Consider the following 25,259-nt stretch of genomic DNA (forward strand, 5'->3'; position numbering starts at 1 on the left):
GTTCTTTCCTTCGTCAAAGTTTACTGTAAAGGTTCGACCAGATGTAATTTGACTTCTAACTTCACGGTACTTTTCATATGCATATCTTGTTCTTTCCATGGGAGCATGTGCGTCTTCACCTTTTCCTTTTTTCCTTCTCAAAGGATGCAATTGTTCGTTATGTTTCCAGTAGAACCTGGCAAAGCCGTCGTGTCCTTCAACTTGAGGCTCAGTAACATCGAAAGGCAAGTTCATAAGACGCTCTTCTTCTAACCTCTCAAGTCTGTTTGGATAATTGGTTCGCGCTGTTTTTAAGTCCATTTCGTAGGTCAGACCAGACAATTTGTCATAGACTTTTATGGGTCTTCCCTTCCTATATTTAAAATTCTTCGAAACTCTCCAACCATATCTTTGTAACTCTGCTTTTATTCTAGCAGATTTTCTATCCATTCTATGCGGTGGCATTTCTATAAAAATAAAAAAATACTGTTTTAAAATGGTATGCCATATAGCTTCTTGAATTTGTTAAGAAATAGTCTAACGTTTTTTCCATCTGTATCTCTAGCGTTTACATAAGCACAGCCTTCCTTAGTAAAACATACTTGTAATTTCCTATAGTTTACGCCGGTATAAAAGTAGAAAGAGTCCTGTTCTTCGCTATAGTAGTAAAACTCAAACGTATGCTTACCATAGTCTGTAATTTCAATTGCTTCATCTTCTAGTTCGTCGACAAATTCGAATACAATATCTCTAAATTTGCTTTTGTTCTTATTGTTTTCAGAACAAGTGACCCAACGTAAGTTTTCAAGTCTATTGTCGTTTCTTATACGGTTTATATGGTCTACAAAAGGTAAATTGTTAGGGTTTGGTATAAAATGAGTTGCAATGACAACATGTTTAAGATAGTGTTTTCCACCAATCCTCATCCTAGCATATCCGTCATTTTGCTCCCATTCGCTTAAAACTCTTTTTGTCTCTTTGTTTCTGACTTCAAATGACTCACAACAGTGAATTTCATATTTCTCATCTAACAAACAAGTTTCCCAACGGTCTTCTCCAACAAACTCAGCGTACATTTCAAATAAAATAAAAAAATATTTTTTTTGAAAAATGTTTTTTCCTTTACTTAACATAACCACCAGCTACCATAAGTCTTTGACGCCAACCCATACCAGCTAATGAAGGTTGACTTGGTTTAGTTTGGAAACTAAACTTTGGTTTTGGTTTATCTTCAGTTTTTGGTTTCTCTTCTTCTATCGGTTTTTCGTCACTTTTCGGTTCCTCTGACTTTACCTCACTTGCAGGTATGGTTGTGTCGTCAACATCTTCATAAATATCATATGCCATTTTTTTTGTTTTCCTTTCAACTTTTTGTGTTTGTTGTAAAGTTTAGAATATTTTGACTCTAAGTCAATGAGATGTTCTATAATGAACTGTTGGTCAGTGAAGTAAACTTTTCCATCTGTTGTCTCGAAAGCTCCTTCAGACTTCAATATTTTATTTGTGAGAGTCTGTTTCTTTTTTGAGATACTTGCCGTTCCATTTCTATGAAAAGTGACTTTGTAGTTAGGGTTTGTATTTCCAGACCTGGCACTTTCTATTATTGAATTTTTCTCTTCATCTGTAAGTTCTTTGACAGGTTTTGACAATGGTTCTGAACTTTTTTTTGGTGTCAAATCTACCGTTTCAACTTCTTCGGTCATTTCATCTCAGTAAAAATTTTAGTTTGTTTTGTTTTCAACTGGTTGTTTAGGTTTTTTAAGTCGGTCTAAAACTTCCTGAGGTATAGGAAGAACTTGACAAACACGTGGTTGTGTAACTGCTGGAAGCCGACAAATCCATCTTGAACCCATTTGTCTCAATGCTGTATTGTTCATTTCATCTCAGTAAAAAATTTTACATTCCCCACGTTTGAGGCGGTTGAGGTTGGTTATTGTTTACCCATTGTTGTGCATGGTTATATCCTCTGTTAAAGAATCTTTCACCTTGGTCCATGTAGTGTCCTGCTTGGTTATAGTAGTCATTTGCTTTGTTATAGTAGTTTCCTGCTTCTCTTCCTACATTGTCCATCCATCCTTGAACTTTTCCTCTTGTTTCAGGATTTGGAATAAGATTTGCTGCATCTCGTGCTACATCCCAACCTTTCTGTACAGTTTGTATAATAGGTGTTGCTTTCTCTTTCAGTATACCTAATGTACTCAAAATCTTCCTTCCAATTCCAAATGCACCTCTGGCTAGTGTTCCCACTGCGGGCAAAAATCTGGATGCAACTCCTGCTAATGCGCCAAATAAACCCATTTCTTATAGGGTAAAAAATGACGAATCCAAACAAGGACCCCTATGTTTCTAAGGCAACAAAGAAAGCACTCATGGTAAAAATCTTTAGTTCAACACCAAATGCTTGGTTTATGGATATCTTGGAAAACATTCCGAGGTATAGAGAAGACGGACCACCATACTGGCTAATATTTGTCGGTCAAAACACAAGATACTGTGAAGCCATACCATTATGGTCCAAAAATATTTTAGATGTGAAAACTGCTTTGACAATATTCGTTGACAAATACCATCCAACAAAACTGACATCTGACTGTGAAAGTTCTTTCAAATCAGACGATATTAAAAACTATCTGCGTTCAAAAAATGTAAACCAATATTTCATTGTCGACCAAAACCATTCTGCTCTTGGTGTCATTGACAGTTGTATAAAAATCTTAAGAGACTTAAATCAACCACAAGGTGGTGAGGTAGATGAAATGTCATATGACGACAAATATAGACACTTCTCCATGGCAAAGATGAGACAAGTTTTAAATATTTACAATAGCCGTAAACAAAAAGGTTTGGGAAACCACTCCCCGAAGAAATGAAAAACAACCCCGACTTAGAGAAAGACTATATATTTAATAGTTTAGTCAAAAGAGACAAACAAGAAAGAATGCCAGGCTTCAAACTTAAGAAAGGTGACAAAGTAAAAATAGAAATACCTAAACGCGACCCATATGAAAATACTATTGACTATGACAACAATGGGAACTCGACAGGTACTCGCATTCGTGTTCGTAAAAATAGAAGAAAGTATACAAGAGAATATTATGAAGTTTTAGGCAAACATGGCAAAATGTACACACTGCAAGCAGAAGATAAAACTACTATTGTCAGACCTCGTTTCAAACTTGTCAAAGTTCAAGGTGGTATACTTTCAAAGACAGTTCCTAACAAATATAAGACAACTCCTGACGAATATGCTAAAGAAGTTGAAAATGACGACTAAGCAATTCTATACCATGCGTAAACTGTCATGTAAGGTGGCATATATTCTTTACTTTGTCCCGTTGTTTGCGTATATCCTGAAACGAAATGTGTATGGTTTCCTTCTCCCTGAGTGTCACTCCAGTAACATTTATAGCAAACTTAACGTCGTCTTTAACATCATATCCTTTACCTTTTGTCATTCCTGTCCAATCCCAATATCTATGCTTATGCCAACCTGCTTGAGATGTACTTAAATCTATGTAGTGACTGTGCGCAGGTAAGTTTTCACCTGAAATCGTTTTACTTCCACCTGTTTCCTTTGAAGAGTTTGCACAATACAAAAACCTGTCGACTATTTGTTCCCATGCACCAACACCAAACATTACTTGAGGACCTCTTGCTTCCATAGATGTATAAATAGAACCTACTGGTTCATTAAATCAAACATATGAGATATTATAGGATTGTCTCTTTTGAACTTAAAATATAGTGCAACTATTTCAGGTTTCTTCTGGTTTAAGTCAGAATATTTTTTATAATATAATCTTATGTTTCAGGGTAGGTAAAATCTTGACTATAATATTTATTTCTGTCATCTTCATAATAGTATACTATTCTCGTTTTTTCTATTGCATTATATCTTTTATATCTATAAAAATCTAAATATAATGTTAGCTTTTGTTCATCTACATGTGGTGTTCTGTTGTCATCTCCATAGTCATAATAGTATGGTGCTGGAGCTGGGTCAGGCAATGTCATATCTGCCATTTCATAAACTCTTAAATATTTCTTTTGTTCGTCTCCATATAAGTTTAAGTAGCAGTTGTTGTCTAATGGAACTTTAACTTGTGTACCATCGTTCTTTTTATAGCTTACATACATTTCATTGTTATTTTTCGGAATGAGTTTATACCGTGTACCATTTTTTAAGGAGTGTACAAACTCCCATCTAAAATATTTGTTTTCTTCATTGACAGAAAAGTCACCAACAATAGTTTCAATATTTTTTGTTCCAACTAAACTTTGGTATATTTCATTGACATATGTTTTATCTGCTTTATTTTCAAGGCTAACGTTTAAGTCTGTTATTTCAGAAGATGTATGTGTATGTCCAACGTCACTTTTCCTGTTTAAGGTTTCTTGTAAGTTTGTAATATTTGCAATGGTATGTGTATGTCCAACGTCACTTTTCCTGTTTAAGGTTTCTTGTAAGTTTGTTATTTCAGATATAGTATGTGTATGAGTCTTTTTAGAATATTCGTTTTCAGCTCTTGTCACTTCACTTGACATTTTATTGTCAACATATGTTTTGTCTGCTAGTTCAGGATGAGTATGTTCTTTTGTTGCATAAGCATTGTTAGCTCTTTCTTCTTCTTTTGCTATTGCATCGTCTACATATTCTTTGTCAGCTTTGTTGTCAACATCTGTTTTCAAAAGAAGTTCAGATATAGGTTTCTCGTTTAAAGTTCCTTTTGTTGGATTTATACAGACAGTATGGTTCTTATTGTCTTGAAACAGAAACTCATCTGTCATTGGGTTTAATGTCAGTTTTAAGTTTCCTTCTTTCAATGACTCAGATATCTTAGAATAGTTTGAAAAGTTTGTTGTGTTCTTATTTAGAGCTTGTATAATGAGTTGTCGGTTGTGTTGTATTTCTCTCATAGACGCTGTTTCTTTCGACATTTTTATTCTAGATAAAATATGCTTCCAATAGAAAAAGAAAATTCAAGAGTTGCTACAACTAAACCATTAGATGAACTTTTTACTAATGTCGGTCAAAAGTTTGAGACAGAGACCGTAAAGCATGAAGGCTATCGTTTTGACTACCCATTAAGATGGCTAAGAGACCCATCTGTCACAAAAGCTATTGGCTTTCGTAGAATGAAGTTTGTGTCTGTAGAAGATAAAAGTTTTCCATTTATTGTAAGGTTTCATATAGATTATATATCTGAAGGGAAACGAAAAAATGTGGGAAGAAATTGAGCTAATACAAGTTGACCTTTCATCTTCTCTACAGACTGCGTTAAAAATATAGAAGATAAAATAAATTCATGTTATGCAAAATATGCTGATGAATATGCAAATACCGAGAGCACACTTTATGTGAGAATTGTATATGACAAACAAAATTCACAAGTGTCATTTCAAATCTACGAAGACAATCCAAAGAAAGACGAACAAATATATACAGAATTCACTGCAATGTCATGGTATTATTTGCAAAGAATGTTAAATCAGAAAGTCGAACTTCCTTTAGCAAATATTTACAGTCGATATGCAAGAGATGAACCATATTTATTTAAAGATGTTTTCGACTCAGACGCTATTATAGTTCATGCTTCATTTTCTGGTGCACAAAACTCTTTTTTATGCTTGGCAAATGACTTTTACGAAAAACCTACAAAGTTATATGAACCGCCGAGTGGAAGTATTTCAGACTTTCAAGTATGGTTTACAACAGATGGAAGAAAGAGAATAGTTCCATTATACCATGCGTTTTACTTAGAACTTAGTTTCATATACAACTACTATCGAACGGTAAAAATATAATTTTTTAATACGGTTGAGGTGTTGGATTTGGTTGCCAACTAGACTGTGGTGCAGGTTCAGGCTGTTGTATAACAGGAGCTTGTTCTTCTGGTTCAGGGTCTTTAGGTATAATACCAACAAACTGACCTACTCTTTTACCAATATTTTTGACTCCGTTCCAAATTCCTCTTCCTACGGTTTTTATTCCATTCCATATACCTCTTCCAACTCTTCTGAAGAAGTTTCCAATACTACTGAAGAAACCCATTTTACTATATGTAAAAATCTAATGTCCGCCTAGTCTCTTACGTTTCCTGTTGAGTTCCATAGCGTTCTTTAACTGGAGCTCATACATTCTGTTTCTCCTCTGGTAGAAAACATATTCTGGGTCAACTCCTGTGTTCGCGTCATCTGCATAAAGTTGTTTATATCCCACTTCAGGGTTTGTATAAAACTCTTTCCATCTCATATTTGCATACCATGGTGGCAAACCTAACGCAGCGTCATTTGACATGGCAGTTTGCATTTGTACATCTGTTGGCACTTGACCATAGTTTGCCATTGCAGTTTGTATTCTAACTTCATTTGGAATATTCTCTGGGTTTGGTTGTCCAGGTTGCTGTGCATTCGCTAAGTTCTGTGCGTCCATTTAATATTAGATAAAAATATCTCTTACGAGTACATATGCTGAACATTTGCAGGTATTGGTTCATCTTCATATTCTCTATATCTTTCTGCCACGTCAAATAAGTAAATGACACAATGGAAAAAACCTAAAACAAGTAGTCCTATTTCAAACCACATTTACTTACCAATAAAATTTCTTTATTGAGATTTCTTCGTAAAGACTTTGTTAAGACTTCTTCATCGTAATGAGTGTAAATGACCCAAAAATAATGTTTATGTTAGAATGTTAGATCTAACATGTTTTCTAACATGTTTTCTAACATGGTCTAAAACATACAAAACTCATGAAATTTCATACGGAATTCAATAAAAATAATGTTTATGTTAGAATGTTAGATCTAACATGTTTTCTAACATGTTTTCTAACATGGTCTAAAACATACAAAACTCATGAAATTTCATACGGAATTCAATAAAAATAATGTTTATGTTAGAATGTTAGATCTAACATGTTTTCTAACATGTTTTCTACCCTCTTGAATTTTCATGATTTCATCGTAAATGTTTTGTCAAGACTTCTTCGTAAAGACTTTGTTGAGATTTCTTCGTAAAGTTCTTCATCGTAAAGACTTTGTAAAGTCTTTCTCATGAACTTTCTTGTCAATGTTTTGTTGAGACTTTGTAAAGTTCTTCATCGTAAAGACTTTGTAAAGAAAGTTCATGAAAATTCATGAGGTTAGAAAACATGTTAGAAAACGTGTTAGATCTAACATTCTAACATAAACATTATTTTTGGGTCATTTACGCTCATTACGAAGAAGTCTTGACAAAACATTTACGATGAAGAAGTCTTGACAAAACATTTACGAAGAAATCATGAGTTTTCTACGATGTTAGAAAACATGTTAGAAAACGTGTTAGATCTAACATTCTAACATAAACATTATTTTTGGGTCATTTACGCTCATTACGAAGAAGTCTTGACAAAACATTTACGATGAAATCATGAGTTTTCTACGATGTTAGAAAACATGTTAGAAAACGTGTTAGATCTAACATTCTAACATAAACATTATTTTTGGGTCATTTACGCTCATTACGAAGAAGTCTTGACAAAACATTTACGATGAAGAAGTCTTGACAAAACATTTACGAAGAAGTCTTGACAAAACATTTACGATGAAGAAGTCTTGACAAAACATTTACGATGAAGAAGTCTTGACAAAACATGAAAACATATATAATTTGTGAAAAGCTCCTGGAAGACCTCCGAATAAAAACTTCATTTATGTGGGCTAGAAGGCACGAAGTGCCTGGAAGCTCACCCCAAGAAAAAAAAACTTCATTATACTCATTCATCCTCAGGGCTAGAAGGCACGAAGTGCCTGGAAGCCCCACTACCTTTTTTTTTTTTTTTTTTTTTTTTTTTTTTATATCGACGATAAAAGGATTGATTTTGAAAAATAAAACTTCGAAATTCAAAATTTCATGAGTCAGGTTGAAAATATACAACATAAATTTGACTCTGATTCTGGTATCTTGCTTGGTATAAATCAAATATCTAGCAAGTTAATGATTTGATCTTTACACTGAATGATATCGAGAATGTCACTTTTTTATTTATGAGCAAGATTATCAAAGTTTCAGTTATTGTCCCTCATAAAGATATTGTAACAATAGAAATATCGAAAGATTCTACAGCCGAAGATGCAAAGAAGATTCTCATTGAGCAACATCATTTTGAAGATGGTAAATACGCTTTTATTTATTTAGGCAATTTTTTGTCAGAAACCAATACATTTAAACATGTTCCTAATGGAGCAAAGTTGGTTGTATTCATAAAATCACTCGATAAAGTTCAGAAAGAAGAAGAGGAAGCAAGACTTAAAAAAGAATCGATAATAAATGCAGAAAATAATATTAAAGAATTCATTAAAATTTCACAATTGCAACAGTTATACAACAATACTGAAATTTGGGCAAATTTGCCCGAAATGGGTCAAGTAAGTCAATTACTTCAAAATCCTGCCAATTTATACGAATTTGTATGCTATGATTGTGATCATACGATCTGTCCTGGAATAGATCCAAATGATATTTTATCAATTATGCTTACACTTTTAGATTATAATATAGAAGAACATTTACCTCCTGTTTCTGACTTCGACATTGAACTGGAGAGCTTAAACAAGGTCCAGCAAGATATATTTAACTCCGTTTATTCTTCTTGCCAACAACTTGAAAAACCAGTCGTATTGGCAAAGCTGAAGGAAGTGGATTTCAACAAAGAACAGGCTTTGGCTGAATTGTTTGGCGAAAAATAATGTCCAAATGACTGAAAACCGAAATAATATTAATTGTTTTCAAAAATTTAGGATATTTGATATGTATATAGAGTATATTGATCGATAAATTTACTAGAACTAGATTTGATTGAGTTCTTTTTTCTTATTTCGAAAATTTGCATTATAATAATTGAAAAAAATGCATCTGCGAATAAGAAACTTTAAATAAACGTGTTTTTAATTTTCTTTATTGTTATATTCCAAAGAATTTTTTCAAAATTCCATAATAAAAGAAAAATACATGAAATAAACAAATCCAATCCAAAGTAATCCTTAAAACAATGTCACTCTTTTGAAGAAAAACAAAAAAAAGAGAGATATGATTTTATAATTTTTTCATTTATTAATAAAAAATAAAACAAAATAAGGAAAAAGCCTTTTTAGAATGAATCGTTGGAAATAACGTTGATGTTATCCGATAAATCGCGCTCCATTACTATTGAATGAGTCTTTCCTAAGTTATCATTATAAACTATGTGGATATGGAGTCCTTGAACGACTTTAGTTCTAACAAAGAGTGTCTTTTCTGGCATAGTGTTGACTCCTTTGATCATAATGTAATATTTAATGAATCTGTAAACCTCTTCAGGTTCATAATCTGGCTTTTGAATTTCCCAAGCTCCAATCATTCCCAAATTATTTGTATCTGGAGTGTGCTTGAAGTCTGTTAATGAAATTTCGTTGGTGATTGAGACATGTAAGGTAAATTCAACAATATCCCTGCCTAATTTGTGTGTTAGATGGATGTTGTATCCGTTTACTACTTGAACTTCAGCACTTTGGAAAACGCAAAGGGAATTTTGATTCTTGTACTCTGGAAGGATTAATCTAAAGTTTTTGTTGATATATGGGATTACTTTTCTGACATACTCTGTATCGTAGCCAACCTGCTGCCAACCGCCTGGGATTGATGCACAGAGAAGAGTTAATGCAAAAATCATTTATGTCACTTTTAAAAATTTTGATCGAATTGGTAAAAATTGGAAAAAATATACAAAATACTTTTATATCCATTGTAGATAAATTCGTATAAAAATTTTTTATTTCAAATTTTGTTTGCATTCAATATTTGAATGTTGAAATAAAAAGACAAAGATGATATCAAAATAATATTCCATTTGATTCAATCAAAATTTTTAATTAATACCTTGGAAATTGTCTTCATAATTTTCATTTAAAAAGATGAAAAATGATAGTAATTTAGAGTGTGTTACCCTTTTTACGGCTTCAAAAATCCAAAACGATAAATCTTAAGATGACTTACAAAATTAAAAAAGTGACATTAATATTTTGTGATATTTACATTTTATCCTTCCTTTATAATCGATATGTCTCAAACTTTTACTCATTGAAAATCCGTCAAACATTTCTAAGTAATTACAAATACAGTCTGGAAGTAAGAGTCTTTATTATTAAAAATATTTATAAAAAAAATAAGCTGACCTGTTCATCAACCTTTGCCAATATTAAATTCTACATGACAGTCTTGTTTAATTAATTGTATCTTGCACCATTTGAAATAAGAAAATTTGCTATTTCCTCATAGTTCATTCCGCTTATAATGCTTAAAGCAGTGTTTCCATATATATCTTTTTCGTTGATATTTGCACCAAGTGATACAAGAAGTTCTACTATTTCTTTGCTATTATGCAATGCTGCATTATGAAGTGCGGTTCTTCCATTTTTATCTTTTTCGTTGATATTTGCACCGTGTGAAATAAGAATTTCGCAAATCTCCGTAGTGCCGTATTGTGCAGCATAGTGCAGAGCAGAATTTTTAAATTTATCTTTTTCATTGATATTTGCACCATGTGATACAAGAAGTTCTACTATTTCTTTGTTATTGTATTCTGCTGCAATATGAAGTGCGGTTCTTCCATTTTTATCTTTTTCATTGATTTTTGCACCGTGTGAAATAAGAATTTCGCAAGTTTCCGTAGTGCCGTATTGTGCAGCATAATGCAGAGCAGTTTTCCCTTCATCATTTTGTTCGTTGATTTTTGCACCATGTGAAAGAAGAACTTTAACTTCTGCAACATTATTTCTTCGTACAATTGCATGAAGGGCGGTACTTCCATGGTTATCTTTTTGATTGACTTTTGCACCATGTGAAAGAAGAAGTTCCGTTGTTTCTGTTTTAGTACCATATACTGCATATTGAAGAGGAGAGAAACCAAGCTCATCTTTTTGATTGACTTTTGCTTTGTGTGAAAGAAGAAGTTCTATCATTTCTTTATAATAAAAATTTGCAGCATTATGAAGAGGTATTTGTCCACTTTTATCTTTTTCATTGGTTTTGGCTCCATGAGAAAGAAGAAGTTTGGCCATTTCTATATTATTATTATATGATGCATAATGAAGGGGAGTTTTTGCGTTTTTATCTTTTTCATTGATTTTTGCTTTGCGTGAAACAAGAAGTTCGGCTGTTTCATTATTATTATTTTCTGCTGCATAATGAAGCGCGGTTTTTTTAGAATCATCTGTTTCATTAATTTTTGCGCCATGCGAAAGAAGAAATTCGGCTATTTCTTTATTATTGTTTATTGCTGCCTCATGAAGAGCGATTTTCCCGCTTTTATCTTTTTCATTGATATTTGTACCATGAGAAACAAGAAGTTCAGCTGTTTCTTTACTATTATTTTCTGCAGCATAATGAAGAGCGGTTTTTCCATAATTATCTTTTTCATTGATTTTTATATCGCGTGAAAGAAGAAGTTTGGCTGTTTCTATACTATTATTGACTGCCGTGTAATGCAGAGCCGTTTTTCCAAACAAATCTTTTCCATTGATATTTGCACCATGATTAAGGAAATATTCGCTAAGGGATGGAATATCAAACATCGTTGAATTAACAAAACATTTATTATCATCATTCTTTTGATCGAAATAAACCAAAAATGATTCAAGATTTTTATATTGTCCGCAATAATCTAAATTAATCTCTATATTGTACTCATTCTTCAAGAATGTAACAAAATCGATGTTGTGTGAAATAATTGCATATTTCATGCATTCTTCATCTGGCTTTTGATATTTCAAACATTCACTCATGACCTCTGGATTTCGTCCTAAAAATGATAATCGAAGACATGTTTCAGTTATTTTTGAGTTAAATTTCGTTCTTAATAACTTGAAACAATCAATTGCTCCATGGTAACAACATAATTCAAGTAATGTTAATATTTCATCAGAATTTGGATAAAAATGGCTGTAAAGTGTTTTATCTTTATCAAAATCATCGCTTTCAATGAATTGTATGAATCTTTCTTTGTCATTATACATAATTGCTGTGAAAATACTATTTTCTGAATGAATGTTGAGATCTTCATTTTGAAATTCTTTGAAATTATTAGATTTGTATAAAGTAATTCCATATTCTTTATAAAACAGGTAGCTGGAAATGGTTGGAATTTTGTTGACCTCTGTTACATGATATTCATCAGTTATTCGTTTAGCAAGATATAAATATGACTTTGCATAGCGATTATTATACGAAATGATTTTTAAAATATCTCTTACAATGCTTTTTGACAAATAGTTGTTTGAATTAATCAATTCTGTTTTGATCATTTTGTAGATCGTGTTTAAATCTTCTTCGTTTTCCGTTTTCAGCTGATACAACGCAGTATATGAATCGATGTAGTATTTATGGATACTACGAAATTCATCATATTTATTTGGGTGAATGTCTTGATCAGACATTAAAAAATTTAAATGTCATATATTTTCACTGTACAATATGAAAAATATCTTTACATTTGCATATACATCTCACAACATTTGACAATCCTCTCTCATTACGTGAGATTTGCGATGAAGATCAATTACCAGTCCATAAAGAACTTTATGCTCATCATAAGAAATAAAACAAACAACTCAATTAGAATTTTAGTAAATTCAATCAAAAATGGAGCTAGTCACAAAGCAAAAAGGTTTAAAACACGCTTAATGAGTGAGATTTGATCTTGAGCATTACATCTATGGGAAATTAATGTGTATTTCTCAAAAATCATAACTAAAAGAATCGTGAAAATGTAAATTTAACGTACAGTAAAACTAATGTTAGAGCCAAAAGCATCTGAAGCCGCGATTTCAGCAATTGCTGCGCTACAGCAGCGCATCAGAGATTTAGAAAAAGAAAGGGAACAACTTTTAAAGGAAAAAGATCATTTTGAAAAGCATGGATTTGAAAATATCATGAGAATTTCAGAAAGAGAAATGCGATGTGATCAAGCACAAGTTGTCGGAAATGATATTATCAATTATGTCAATCGAATCCAAACAGACGTTCAAAATGCAAAAAAGAAAAATCGCGAGTTGAAAGAATTATTATTCAATATGGAAGCTGCTTTTCCTGAACTTTCTGGGAATGTTAAATACTCACTTCGTTGCAAACAAGAAATCAAAGAAAATTCTTATCTTGCTACAGACACTCTTAATGACTATCAGATACTCTTAAGAGATATTATAAGAATAGAGCCAATCAATATTAATGATAATATTCGCACTAAATTAGATATTATTGATTTTTCAAAGATTCAAATACCAGATTTTGTAGAACCGATTATAGAAGAACTTCAGAGCTGTCCCAAAAATTTCAAAAAAATTTCCACAAAGAAACAATTCAAAAATGTACAACATATTTTTAAGGCACGTGATTGTATCAGATACATCACAAATAGAATTACATTTTTATCAGAAAATGCTGTTGTTACAAAGCGTTTTAATATGTATGACGGAGAAATCTTTGAACTTTACAAAGGATACGCCGAATTATACAAAGAATACAAAAAATTCAAAGTGTAACAGCTTCCATGAAAATGGTTGGCATTGGTTTGTTTTGTTTCGAATTTTGGAGCTTTAGAGTTGGGATGTATAATTATTTATTGCAAATGTCATTTGCAAAGATGCTCAAGATAGTGCTTTCAGAAAATTTTAAAGAAATAATGAGATACCTGTGAGAATTCAAGATGATTAGCGTATATAATGTTTGTTATTTTGTTTGAATAAAATTTATAACGTATGTTTATAATGATTAAACTTAAACACTAGCTCACTTATGAAGTGTAGGATGTTATTACATTATTAAAATCTCTCAAATCATCAATGATCACATAAATGGCCTCCTGTTAGATTGAGAAGAAAATAATCGTTCGGCCATTAATGGTGGTTCCGTTTGTTACATGCTACGTTGCCAGTAACTTGCAAAAACCAACCAATAAATGGGTAGGTAAACGGCATGCTGCTTTGTTACAGGATGTCAGACAGCCTATCCAATAATTAATTATTTTTTCAAGAGAATTTGAAATTTTTTTATCTTCAATAGTCTATTTTTCGTCTTATTACGCATTATTTGATTTCATAATGGCGACCTTATTGATCATCGTTAACTTTTTTTCGATTTATTATTACAAAAACTAATTTTTGTCTTTGATTTAATTTTTCGTCTGTTCTCTTTTACTTATCTACTTAGATATGGCCGGAAAAGGTATATTTCCATTTGAATTCTTCTACAGCTGAGTAAAATATTTTAAATTTTGTCTTTTTGAATTAATAGTTAAAAGTAATGAGATACTGATATGAGCAATGGTATTCGTGATTTAAAACCTTTGTTTCAATTTAAAAGAATACAAAATAACAAATAATTTTTATAAAAAACAAAAATAATGAACAATTTTAGAGTCCATTGATGGAATCCAGTAGTTGTTCAGCTAATACTGATGCATTTTGTTGAGTTTCGGATTCTTTATCAAATGATTGAGAAATTGATTCCAAAGACTCATTGAATTCACTTGAATTCAGAATAGGAAGCAGTTTTTCTGAAAAAGCTGATTTGCCAAGCTTTATTTCAGAAACTAAATCAAAAAACATCTGAATAACCAAAAATGTTTCTTCACAGAAGTCGCGATAAAGAACATCAGCCATTATACTAAAGAAATTAACATCATTGCTGTTGAAAAATGAAATAACTGAAGAATTATCTCTTTTTTCAAGAAGAGCAACGATAACTCGAGAAGCCGATGTTTGTAAAAACTGAGAATAGTTTTCTAAGTCGAGTAAAACGTTTCCCAAAGGAGGAACAACAGCCAAATTGAATGCTGTTTTGTGTAATGAAATTACGTTAGCTAATATACGAAAAGAAATGGATGTTGGTGTTTTCTCCATGTTTGTAGCTACAACTTGAGTAAGAACTTCAATTATATTATTATTATAAAAATAATTAACTGTATCTGATGCAACGAGAACATCAATCAATTCACATGCATTTTTGAGTTGGAATAAGTTCATTTCTGGAATAATTTGTATCATTTGTTGAAATTCTTGACGAGAAAACAATAATTCGGCGAATGCAGGCATCAATGATCGAATAAACTCTAAAGTATAGAATAATGTATCAGTAAGAGAGTCTATTGATTGAACAACTTTATTAAATATTTCGATTAACGTGTCCTGATCTAAATGTTCTCGTATTAACTGTAAAACTTGTAATGAATATTGATATGTAGATTGATTATCTAATGCTAGATATGCTTTGTTGGGAATTCCTAACTCAATTACGTTTTCAATTTGTTCTTCATGTTGGCAAAGGAAATAATGAAGTCTTTTGTATGATTCGCTTGTATTTGTCTTTTCAAGTAATAATTCTAAAAGGTTTTGATGCTTTTCGAATTCAATATCAAATAAATCTTTGTAAAAACCGAACAAATTATATAAAAATGAAGCTGCCATTGATGAAAATGGATCTTTCTTTGAGTATGAGTCTATTTTCCCTTCTAAAATGTTATATAAAACTGAAAGAAAAGTTTCATCAGGGTAATCGATCTCGCAAAACAGGTTTGGTTGCATTGTTACGCACATGTATCCCATTTCTAATGCTCTATTTATGTTTTCTGGGATAAATGTATGAATTAAATCGATTATCTTTTGATTACTATTAGGTGCTCGAAACATTAGTATATCATTTGGTATTTTTGAAAATGTCTGTGTTGATTTTCGTTTTTCTTCGATGTCTTGATCCTTGCGTAACATTTGATTTACATCCATTTCAAAAAATGAATTCAATACCAATTTGAAATGGAATAATAGGAAAAAATATATCTGAAAATTCACTATGTATTCAAGAAATGAAAGAGATTTTAATTGTTTTTTGCTAAAAGATAAAATCGAAGGAATATTTTATGGTAAAATGTATTTAGAATGATTTTTATTATTGTTTGATAGTTTTGAAATTTCCAAAAAATATTTGATTTTTAAAATTCCAGCAAAATTACCTTGGAAAATAATTTCATTTTTTGATTTTCAAAATTTTTTTGGAATTTTTTTCGCCAACAAAGCTTGGCATTTAAATTAACTATTTATGTACAATTAATATTTCTTACTTTCGCATTAATTTTATAAGTTTGTATATCAATTACTCTTGATATGGCAAATTTAAATGAAAAATTTAAAATCTAAACTTTTATGCTTTCATATTTTTTCATCTCGAACATCATCATTGCAAAATTTCATTGACGTTTGTAAAAAAACAAAAAATGGAAGATATTGCTGCTCCTCCCGAAGTAAAGGAACAAATACAACAGAGAATGAAAGATTCGAAGGTAATTAGTGACATGGAAAAGCGTGTTCTCGATGCTTTAAATGTAGCTGCAAAAGAAATTGTTAATAACGTGCCAATCGAAAAATCAGCATTATTACACGATCCATTCAAGAACGAAACAGAATATACAGTCATGGCTCTTTCTGCTATTGTTAAGTTCTTAGAAGAAAAGGGCTACAATTTTGCTTTAAAAGCTTTAATTGCAGAAACCAATTTCAAAAATGCCGATAAATACGAAGCTCCCAATATCAAAGACATTTTGGATAATCTAATGGAACAGGAAGAGGAAGAAAATTTCGAAGTCGTCGATGATCAAGATGAACAAAACGATGAAGATGATCATCAACAAGAAATAGACGATGATTCAGAGCAAGACTTATCAATTGATTTATCAGATGAAAACTCTGATGAAGAAATTCCGAAAGCAAAACCTCAGCCTAAGGTTGAAGAAAAACCTGTTGAAAAGAAACCAGAACCTACACCAGCATTCTTCCAACAGTTTAACCAACGTAAAATACCTCCAGCACAAAATATCAAGAAGATTGATTTTGATTCAAACTCATATATTGTATCTGTTAAAGACTTATAATTATTTACTTACTTTTGTTGTAAACAGAAATTCATCAAAAGTGACACCTCAGAAAAGCTAAAATATTGAATTTTTGGAACTTTTGATAGAGCACGTTTTTAAATATTAATTAAAGTAAATGTATATTTTGTAAAGATTCTTTTTAATAAAAAATAAAATTTTGAAGAAGAACACAAAATCTTCTGAAAAATAATATCACATAAACTCATATTATTTTCTAATATAAACTATTTTATATAAAAATCAAATTCAATGATCTTAAAAGCGAAGGATAAACCTCAAAATTTACGAATATAATGAGTGGGAATATAATGCTTATCTATCATAAAACCATATGAAATATCAATTTTTGCTTTACGCCTAATTTTTGACGACAATTAGCAAAAAATGTTAAATGTTAACACTCAGTCCATTTGAATATGAAAAATAAAATTGACTTTGATTAAATGTTTTTATTTATCATGCAATTCTTCTTGCGACCAAAGATTTGAATAAAAGTTCAAAAAATAAGATAGCTTAAAAAATAATATACGGTAGTGTTTACTAATAGATGAATAGTATATAAATTCTATTAAAATGGATTTGATCCAAAAAATATAAAACCAAAAATAATTGTTATAATTTAAATGAAGAAGTAATTTAAAACGATTTTATTTATGATCAAATTTTATATATTTTTTTGGATCAAATCCATTTTAATAGAATTTATATACTATTCATCTATTAGTAAACACTACCGTATATTATTTTTAAGCTATCTTATTTTTTGAACTTTTATTCAAATCTTTGGTCGCAAGAAGAATTGCATGATAAATAAAAACATTTAATCAAAGTCAATTTTATTTTTCATATTCAAATGGACTGAGTGTTAACATTTAACATTTTTTGCTAATTGTCGTCAAAAATTAGGCGTAAAGCAAAAATTGATATTTCATATGGTTTTATGATAGATAAGCATTATATTCCCACTCATTATATTCGTAAATTTTGAGGTTTATCCTTCGCTTTTAAGATCATTGAATTTGATTTTTATATAAAATAGTTATATATTAGAAAATAATATGAGTTTATGTGATATTATTTTTCAGAAGATTTCATTCTATATGCCTATGAAAAGTACTCTCAAAACTAACTTTTTCCTAATTATAATTAAATCTAGAATATTGTATTATGCTTAGTATTATTTCATTTTTCTCATTCAAATTAGAATTTACAAATGTCAAAAAATTGAGAGCTGTCACTTTTGATGAATTTCTGTTTATTACACTTTTTCCATTACAAGCAACTATTTCTTCTTCTAATCTTAAAAAATCTTATCGAATCATATTAATGCTTCGAGAAATTCCGTACTTTTCATTCCAATCAACGGAAATGAATGTACTAATCATATGTAAAGAGTTCAATGATACTCCAAAAAGTGCCATTTTTCCAATTTTTTTTTATGTCTGGATCTCTACGCTTATTACACGTAGCAGATTCAGTGAAAGAAAAGAATGCAGGTGATATTTCAAATATTGTTAATGGGATTGAAGAAGAACTTGAAACGATTTTATCAAATTTTCCTCCGAATTCTATTGAAGTTCTTAAAAAACTCCACACACATTGCGAAGTAAGCAATTACAGATTTAATGACGCAGTTTTATATATAGCAAACTGTGCTTTATTAGTCGATGAAAATTTTAGATCAATACGTGATTATGTTGCAAGTATATTTACAAATATTGTTACATATCCATCCTTTTCTCTACATTATTTTTCCAATAATGAAATATTTGATTCGTTATACCAAGCAATGATAAATGAGAGGACATCAGACCCAGCAAATTCTATATTTTATTCCCTAATTTCTAAATTCCCATCAAAATCGATACAATTTCTTGATGAAACAATTATCAAAAATTTAATTGAATATTTTTCAACAAACTACATACAAAATGAAATATACAACCACAAATTAGCTACAGAATATCTTGATTTCTTCGATTCAGTTGCAAATATACCAGAAGATCTTTATCAACCAGTTCTTGCTAATATTCACGATTATATACAGTTTCTATTGAATGACAAAGATGCATACAGCCTCGGATTTATATTAGCTTTTAGATTTTCGAAATATAATTTAGTTTTTGAAATTCCAGAGATAACTGAGAAGCGAGAGCAGTACATTAAGTACCTCTTGCACTTATCTTCATTATCAAATTACGATCTTTTGATTAGTTTTGATGAATTTTTTGAATTTTTCAAAAATTTAGAAAATGATATTTCTATTTCGTTAGTTTTAGGTAAGATTATGTCAATACACTCCAACAAGTTTACAGATGAACAGAAGAATGTATTAATACAGTACTTTATTGAAAATAATGAGAATTATCCTTTTAAAAATGCAAATCCGATCCTTTTTGGTTTTTGCTATTTTGAAATGGAGACAATTATACAATATAAAGACTTTTTGGACCTTTATTTCACTCATTCATTCAAAGAACCAAATGAATTCAGTCTCCAATTCATTAGATTCATTTTAAGTTCAGTAATGTATGCAGCTCAACATAATAATATAGATTATATTGACCATTTTCTTTCTTTAATTCAAGATTATGAAGAATATTTTGATTCTTTTTCTAGTTATTCAAATGAGCATGCACAATTAATAGAAATACTACTGAATGCATTTACTAAGTTTTCAGAAGTGCTTAAAGGTCAATAATAAAATAGATTGTTTTTATTTTCTTTTAATTTATCAATTTTTCTTTTTTTTCTAGATAATTTGATATCAAAGAGCCAATTTAACCGAAGCAAATTAAATTTTAATTGATATCATCCTGTCCAACTTAATTACAATTTATATTTAATTCGTTCATTATAATGGAACAATATATATCACTCCCTATTAAAAACAAACTTATATAAAAATCTTGAATCATTTTTAGTTTTTAATAAATTTTAATATTCCATCACTTTGCGATTATTTCCTTTCACTTGGCGCAAATATCAATGAAACAAATGATCATGTGGAAACAACTGTTCAAATAGCAGTAAGAAACAATTGTAAAAAGATAATCGATCTTCTTCTTTCACATGATGCAAATGTTAATGAAAAAGATTATAACGCAAAAACAGCTCTAGATATTGCAGTATTTTACATAAGAAAAAAAAATAGTTGGGCTTCTTCTTTCACATGGAGCAAATACCAATAAAAAAGATTTAGATGGAAGAACTGCTCTTCATATTGCAGCAAGTAATAATAGTAAAGAAATAGTAAAACTTCTTCTCTCACATGGTGCAAATGTCAATGAAAAAAGATGAATATGGAAGAACAGCTCTTCATATTTATGTAGATGAAAACAGTAAAGAAATCATTGGAATTCTTCTTTCACATGGAGCAATTGATGTGTATTCCATTCGGTTTTAACAGCACTATGAAGGATAAGCTGGCAATTGCTTTTTAGCCTATATTTGGATGTTCCAGGAAGTTAATGTGAAATTCCTTTCTTATCATTTAAGGGTGCACTTACGCCACTATGACGTGGCTTTCAATTCAAGTGATTAAGGTTAATTTTCAAAGGCGCTTCACGCCGGTTATCAAAATTTTGAATTAAAGGCAGATGGGCATAAGTGCAGCCTTAATAAAGTTTGATTTATGGATTGTGATTTTCAAATTCTCTCACTCTATACAAGCAATGCAATATCCAAATTAACTTTCTATTAATCGGAGTCAAAATAACATCCAAATATATAGATAACCAATAATACTGTCATATAATACACAATTCTGTTGGAATTTTTGTTGGTGAAAGAGTAAGCGAATGAGTTCCAAATAAATGGCATGCATATCTCATAATTATGGATTCTATATTGCTTATTCAAATTCGACATGAATTCAAACAGACATTTCATTTTTGACACATTAGATTATTCAACGATCAATAAAGAGACCATATATATTGAATTATAAAGAGAAATTATAAAAATAAAACTTTACAATTCTAAAATTTGGAGAACTTGCGGATTGAAAATTGAGAACTGTTTACAATATTCAATAGTGTGCACTGACCCATTTGAAATTAAATCATAGCTCTCATTCATTTGCGTCAGAGCATTATATCGGTTATAATTTCGATCAGTAATTTCATTTTACAAAAATGCTCAGATACCCATTTACACCTAATAAGCCATATACAGCTCTTGCTTTGAATTTCACATTTCCACGTTTCTTCGATAAGATGTGGGACCAAGCAAAAACTCGCGTTGCTGCTGATGGCGGCGTAAATAGAATCCATAAATACTTCTTAGAGAAGAATATCAATAATTACAAGGTTCCTGACTTTGTAGGCGGAGACTTCGATAGTGTTAAACCGGATATTCGCAAAATAATGGAATCAAGAGGCTCGAAATTCATTCATACAGAAAACCAAGATTACTGCGATGTCCAGAAAACCATCAATCTGATTATAGAGCGCAAGATATTAGATCCTATTATTGTTATGGGCGGATACGGTGGAAGATTTGATCATACAGCAGGTGTTCTTAATGCAGCTCTATGGGCAGAGAAGGCTCCAATATTCTTACTCGATAATACTAACATTATGACATGGATTAAACCAGGAATGAAAGGAATTGAAATACCTCCAACGTGGACAACCGGAAAATGCAGCCTTCTTCCACTTGTAAATCCAGTAAGAAACATAAGAACATCAGGATTAAAGATTAATCTTAACGGACCTCTCGAACTTGGAAAACACATCTCTGTTTCCAATAAGATGACAGGCAATTCAGTTTTAATCAAAACTACAGATCCGATTTTGTTTACTTGCCAAATCCCAGAGGATCCTTTTAAGAACCGCAAATAATTTTGTAAAATATCTTGAATTTTTTTTACTATCTACTATCGAACTAAACAATTTTGAGTTATATCTTTTTAATTATTTATTAGTCAGTTGTATATCTATAATTTGATATAAAATTTATCTTCATTTCATCGAAATTTCTCATCACTTTCCCTAAAAATTGATCTTTGATGATGTAAGTGTTCAATTACACTAACGTCTTTGATATTTCAATTGGTCGAATTGTTTCCAAACCAAAAATTGGGAATCTGATCGAAATGCAAAAATTATTCGATATCTAATAGGTAGGTAATAATGTTATTAAACATTACAATATAAAAAAATAATAGCGATGAATCAAAATATTACCATGAAGCCAGAGGGACCGAAGTATCGAATTATCACCGTTTCTCGAATATATGCAGATGTCAATACTCCAGAAGAAATACAGAAAGAGACAGACGAATCATCAGATTTCAAATTTTCTACACCAGATAATTACGAACTCATCAAACCACTTGGAAGCGGTAAATATTCAGTTGTTTTCCTTGGTTGTATGAATGGCAAGACAAAGGTTGCTATTAAAATATTAAAATCAATACCTTTATATAAAGTATATCGAGAAATTGCAATATTGAAAAAAGTTTCCTCAGTACCAAATGTTGTAGGATTTACTGATGCAATTAAAGACGAGCAAAGCCGAACAATTTCTATTGTTACAGAATATTTTGACAATGTTGCATTTAAATCGCTTGGTCCAGTTATTTCAATGAATGATATTAGAAATATAATGTACTCTTTACTCCAATCATTAGATTGCTGCCATAGCAAAGGAATTATGCATCGAGATATTAAACCAGGAAATATACTCGTTCATCAGAACAAAGCTCAAATATGCATCATAGATTGGGGCTTATCAGACTATTATTTAGCTCACCAACAATATTCTTGCAGAGTTTCAACATTACGTTACAAAGCTCCAGAATTACTCCTTAACTATCAATATTATGATTATGGAATTGATGTTTGGGGTGCTGGATGCGTTTTTGCCGAACTCTTATTTAAATATCCATTCTTTGAAGGCAAAACAGTAGACGAGATGATTGCATCTGTTGCAGGGTTATGTGGAATGGATTCCATTATTAACTATGTCGAAAAGTACGGTCTTTCAGTTCCAGAAGGTGCAATGGCACTTTTCCCTTCAAATCAGAAAGCTAATTGGAATTGGTACTTTTCAATGTGCAGGCAGGCGAAGAAAGACGAAAATGCCTTCGATTTAATTCAAAAATTGTTAACTGTTGATCATAATGAAAGGATAACTGCCCATGAAGCTTTAGAACACCCATTCTTTGATTCCATTAGAGGGAAAAAGTGATTAATATTTATTTCTTTTTTGTTTGTTTATAAATTGTTTGTGTATAATTTTTCATTTCGTTTTTATCATATTTATTTTCTTATCCAATTATACAAACATGATTTGCTTTTTGAAGAGAGTTGATTCATTGATAGAAGATGTCAATCATATTTGGATAAGTATATTTGAAGTCCTTCTTTGGAAACACTATTGAAACTTTAGTTCATATCAATATGTTATTTTATTCCAATAAAATTCACTTATTATTTATTAAGTCTTTGTTCCACAATTCAAATGGATTTGGACAAAGATGAGACAGTGATACAAAATACATTATTCTTTGAAAAAGAATCATACAATCAAACCAGTAACACTTATTTAATGCATAAAAATGCATTGCAGAAGAGAGAAATGCATTTAAATCTATTACATGAAGCATTTGAAGCAGTAACTAATGAAAGTGAGTTTATGTCTAAAACAGCATTAAATGATATTTCAGTTATTCTTTCGATAAACCCAGATTTTATTGAAGAAATTCCACCATTTATCGTAAGATCAATTTTCGATTTATTGCAGACTGACGATATGAAGTACACCAACTTTATATTGAAAGCTTTATATCAAATAATGAAATTCTCAGAACAATATACAGCAGATTTGATATCCTTAGATTTAGTATCAATTCTTATACAAAAACTGCCACTCCCCACTGCATGCAATATAATTTATCTCCTTGCCACAAGAAATCCAGATACATTCGAAATTCTTTCAAATAGAGATGTTGGACCAATTCTTTACAATCTATATTCAGAGTTTTCCACTTTATACCAAGAGCATAATGATCCGAGTATAGGTGAAGTTACCAAAAATATAATGATTGCATTAATACCATTTACAAACTATCTAGATATACCAGATGATCTACTCCTGAACTTAACTAATACTATATTGAATCAGTTCCCCTATGAAGAATACACATTTTTATTTTTTATCTTGACGAAAAAGGAACTTCCCCTTCAGCGTTTGATGGAAAGTGATTTAATTCAAGTCTTAATACATAACTTTATGTTTTTTCTTGAAGTCAAGGTTAAAATGATAACTCTATTCTCAGTTCTAGCGAATAGAAATGATGAGATAGCAATGGCTTTAATTCAATGGGAAATTTCGAAATTAATTTTGCATTTCCTAGAAATTGGTGACATGTCGATAGAAGTCCTTCAATTATCAACAGATCTCGTTAAATACTCACAGCTTCATGTTAGAAACTTTCTAAATGGAGATTTTTCGGAAAGAATTAGAAAAATTTTCAAAAAAGGTTCTTTTGCGATCAAATGTTCAGCGGTTAGTTTCATCATGAAGTGCATGGAGCTTTGCTTATATGATAATGAGATTTACGAGTTAATTGAACAAACAAACTTCTTAGAATACGTTTCTCAGTTCCTTTCATCAACAAATGATGAAGTAATTGCGACAATATTGAATACAGTTGGTTCCGTGTGGAATGAAGCTGTAGTTTCTCCAGAAGGACGACCTCAATTCCTTTCCAATCTTGTTGATGAATTTTCAACTGAAGAAATAATAGAAATACTTGAAGGACACGAGATAGAAGGAAGTGATCTTGTTTGCACTCTTGCAAAAGATCTCTTAGAAAAAATTCATAATTTTGTTTGATTGTTGTAATATATAAAATAGAGCTTTTTTGAAATAATGTATTTCTTTTATATCTTTAACTAGAACTATATCGGATTAACTGTTTACCAGTGTGAATATGCATAGAAAAGGAATAAAGAAAATTAAGTTGTAGTTGTTAATAAAATCTCCAAGTATGGCAAAACATAACAAAATATCAATTAAATGTGCAGATAGCGAGGAATGACAGTATCATGTTTATTTAAGAATGAGGGCATCCATATCTAAACAAATTCAAGTTCTAAAAATGAAATCGACTTCCATTCAAACATTTACGATTTTTTCAAGATTTTGCTATTATTCATATTGAAATACTTTTGTTCTCATGGAGTTTATTGAACATCCCATTTGAGAAGCTGACAACATGCTATTATTATTCAATTGAATTAAAAGAATTCAGAATAAATTTCGAAATAATAATAAAAAAAAAATATAATAGATTCTAAAGGAAGGTAATTACCCAATCATCATA

The 25,259-nt window shown here is 30.6% G+C and overlaps 16 protein-coding genes across 16 annotated transcripts, besides 4 other annotated features; 9 read left to right on the forward strand and 7 right to left on the reverse strand.

Moving 5' to 3' along the window:
• Positions 1-7,822: part of a mobile genetic element that runs on past the window's edge.
• On the reverse strand, positions 1,701-1,856 carry TVAGG3_0548090 (uncharacterized protein; the record flags this gene model as incomplete). Its single annotated transcript, XM_051238082.1, has 1 exon — positions 1,701-1,856. The coding sequence occupies one exon, from the start codon at positions 1,854-1,856 to the stop codon at positions 1,701-1,703; it is 156 nt and encodes a 51-aa protein (XP_051095906.1).
• TVAGG3_0548100 (uncharacterized protein) lies at positions 2,846-3,253 on the forward strand (the record flags this gene model as incomplete). The annotated part of the gene is made up of 1 exon (XM_051238083.1): positions 2,846-3,253. The coding sequence occupies one exon, from the start codon at positions 2,846-2,848 to the stop codon at positions 3,251-3,253; it is 408 nt and encodes a 135-aa protein (XP_051095907.1).
• On the reverse strand, positions 3,811-4,767 carry TVAGG3_0548110 (phage tail repeat-like family; the record flags this gene model as incomplete). Its single annotated transcript, XM_051238084.1, has 1 exon — positions 3,811-4,767. A coding segment is annotated over one exon (957 nt), but the record flags the coding sequence as incomplete, so codon positions are not given.
• On the forward strand, positions 4,936-5,188 carry TVAGG3_0548120 (uncharacterized protein; the record flags this gene model as incomplete). Its single annotated transcript, XM_051238085.1, has 1 exon — positions 4,936-5,188. A coding segment is annotated over one exon (253 nt), but the record flags the coding sequence as incomplete, so codon positions are not given.
• On the reverse strand, positions 5,789-6,031 carry TVAGG3_0548130 (serine threonine-protein phosphatase family; the record flags this gene model as incomplete). Its single annotated transcript, XM_051238086.1, has 1 exon — positions 5,789-6,031. One exon carries the CDS (start codon positions 6,029-6,031, stop codon positions 5,789-5,791), a length of 243 nt encoding a protein of 80 aa, XP_051095910.1.
• Positions 6,050-6,325, reverse strand: TVAGG3_0548140 (uncharacterized protein; the record flags this gene model as incomplete). Its single annotated transcript, XM_001315365.2, has 1 exon — positions 6,050-6,325. The coding sequence occupies one exon, from the start codon at positions 6,323-6,325 to the stop codon at positions 6,050-6,052; it is 276 nt and encodes a 91-aa protein (XP_001315400.2).
• A 190-nt stretch (positions 7,823-8,012) lies between the features above and the next one.
• Positions 8,013-8,714, forward strand: TVAGG3_0548150 (ubiquitin-like family; the record flags this gene model as incomplete). Its single annotated transcript, XM_001315366.1, has 1 exon — positions 8,013-8,714. One exon carries the CDS (start codon positions 8,013-8,015, stop codon positions 8,712-8,714), a length of 702 nt encoding a protein of 233 aa, XP_001315401.1.
• A 341-nt stretch (positions 8,715-9,055) lies between these two features.
• TVAGG3_0548160 (uncharacterized protein) lies at positions 9,056-9,676 on the reverse strand (the record flags this gene model as incomplete). The annotated part of the gene is made up of 1 exon (XM_001315367.2): positions 9,116-9,676. The coding sequence occupies one exon, from the start codon at positions 9,674-9,676 to the stop codon at positions 9,116-9,118; it is 561 nt and encodes a 186-aa protein (XP_001315402.1).
• A 553-nt stretch (positions 9,677-10,229) lies between these two features.
• On the reverse strand, positions 10,230-12,437 carry TVAGG3_0548170 (ankyrin repeat and SOCS box-containing protein 4 family; the record flags this gene model as incomplete). The annotated part of the gene is made up of 1 exon (XM_001315368.1): positions 10,230-12,437. One exon carries the CDS (start codon positions 12,435-12,437, stop codon positions 10,230-10,232), a length of 2,208 nt encoding a protein of 735 aa, XP_001315403.1.
• A 325-nt stretch (positions 12,438-12,762) lies between these two features.
• Positions 12,763-13,828, forward strand: TVAGG3_0548180 (uncharacterized protein; the record flags this gene model as incomplete). The annotated part of the gene is made up of 1 exon (XM_001315369.1): positions 12,795-13,541. The coding sequence occupies one exon, from the start codon at positions 12,795-12,797 to the stop codon at positions 13,539-13,541; it is 747 nt and encodes a 248-aa protein (XP_001315404.1).
• Positions 13,829-14,411: 583 nt separating this feature from the next.
• On the reverse strand, positions 14,412-15,988 carry TVAGG3_0548190 (uncharacterized protein; the record flags this gene model as incomplete). The annotated part of the gene is made up of 1 exon (XM_001315370.1): positions 14,412-15,779. The coding sequence occupies one exon, from the start codon at positions 15,777-15,779 to the stop codon at positions 14,412-14,414; it is 1,368 nt and encodes a 455-aa protein (XP_001315405.1).
• A 279-nt stretch (positions 15,989-16,267) lies between these two features.
• Positions 16,268-16,921, forward strand: TVAGG3_0548200 (uncharacterized protein; the record flags this gene model as incomplete). Its single annotated transcript, XM_001315371.1, has 1 exon — positions 16,268-16,921. The coding sequence occupies one exon, from the start codon at positions 16,268-16,270 to the stop codon at positions 16,919-16,921; it is 654 nt and encodes a 217-aa protein (XP_001315406.1).
• A 15-nt stretch (positions 16,922-16,936) lies between these two features.
• Positions 16,937-16,974: a mobile genetic element.
• Positions 16,975-18,148: 1,174 nt separating this feature from the next.
• Positions 18,149-18,185: a mobile genetic element.
• A 23-nt stretch (positions 18,186-18,208) lies between these two features.
• On the forward strand, positions 18,209-19,625 carry TVAGG3_0548230 (uncharacterized protein; the record flags this gene model as incomplete). Its single annotated transcript, XM_001315372.1, has 1 exon — positions 18,363-19,625. One exon carries the CDS (start codon positions 18,363-18,365, stop codon positions 19,623-19,625), a length of 1,263 nt encoding a protein of 420 aa, XP_001315407.1.
• A 793-nt stretch (positions 19,626-20,418) lies between these two features.
• Positions 20,419-20,545: a mobile genetic element.
• Positions 20,546-20,976: 431 nt separating this feature from the next.
• Positions 20,977-21,882, forward strand: TVAGG3_0548250 (thiamine pyrophosphokinase family; the record flags this gene model as incomplete). Its single annotated transcript, XM_001315373.2, has 1 exon — positions 21,061-21,768. One exon carries the CDS (start codon positions 21,061-21,063, stop codon positions 21,766-21,768), a length of 708 nt encoding a protein of 235 aa, XP_001315408.1.
• A 213-nt stretch (positions 21,883-22,095) lies between these two features.
• Positions 22,096-23,158, forward strand: TVAGG3_0548260 (STKc CK2 alpha domain-containing protein; the record flags this gene model as incomplete). The annotated part of the gene is made up of 1 exon (XM_001315374.1): positions 22,115-23,119. One exon carries the CDS (start codon positions 22,115-22,117, stop codon positions 23,117-23,119), a length of 1,005 nt encoding a protein of 334 aa, XP_001315409.1.
• Positions 23,159-23,277: 119 nt separating this feature from the next.
• Positions 23,278-25,247, forward strand: TVAGG3_0548270 (armadillo (ARM) repeat-containing protein family; the record flags this gene model as incomplete). The annotated part of the gene is made up of 1 exon (XM_001315375.1): positions 23,393-24,769. The coding sequence occupies one exon, from the start codon at positions 23,393-23,395 to the stop codon at positions 24,767-24,769; it is 1,377 nt and encodes a 458-aa protein (XP_001315410.1).
• Positions 25,248-25,259: the final 12 nt, after the last annotated feature.

Source organism: Trichomonas vaginalis, chromosome II (assembly GCF_026262505.1).
Source record: "Trichomonas vaginalis G3 chromosome II, whole genome shotgun sequence".
Taxonomy (NCBI): domain Eukaryota; phylum Parabasalia; order Trichomonadida; family Trichomonadidae; genus Trichomonas; species Trichomonas vaginalis.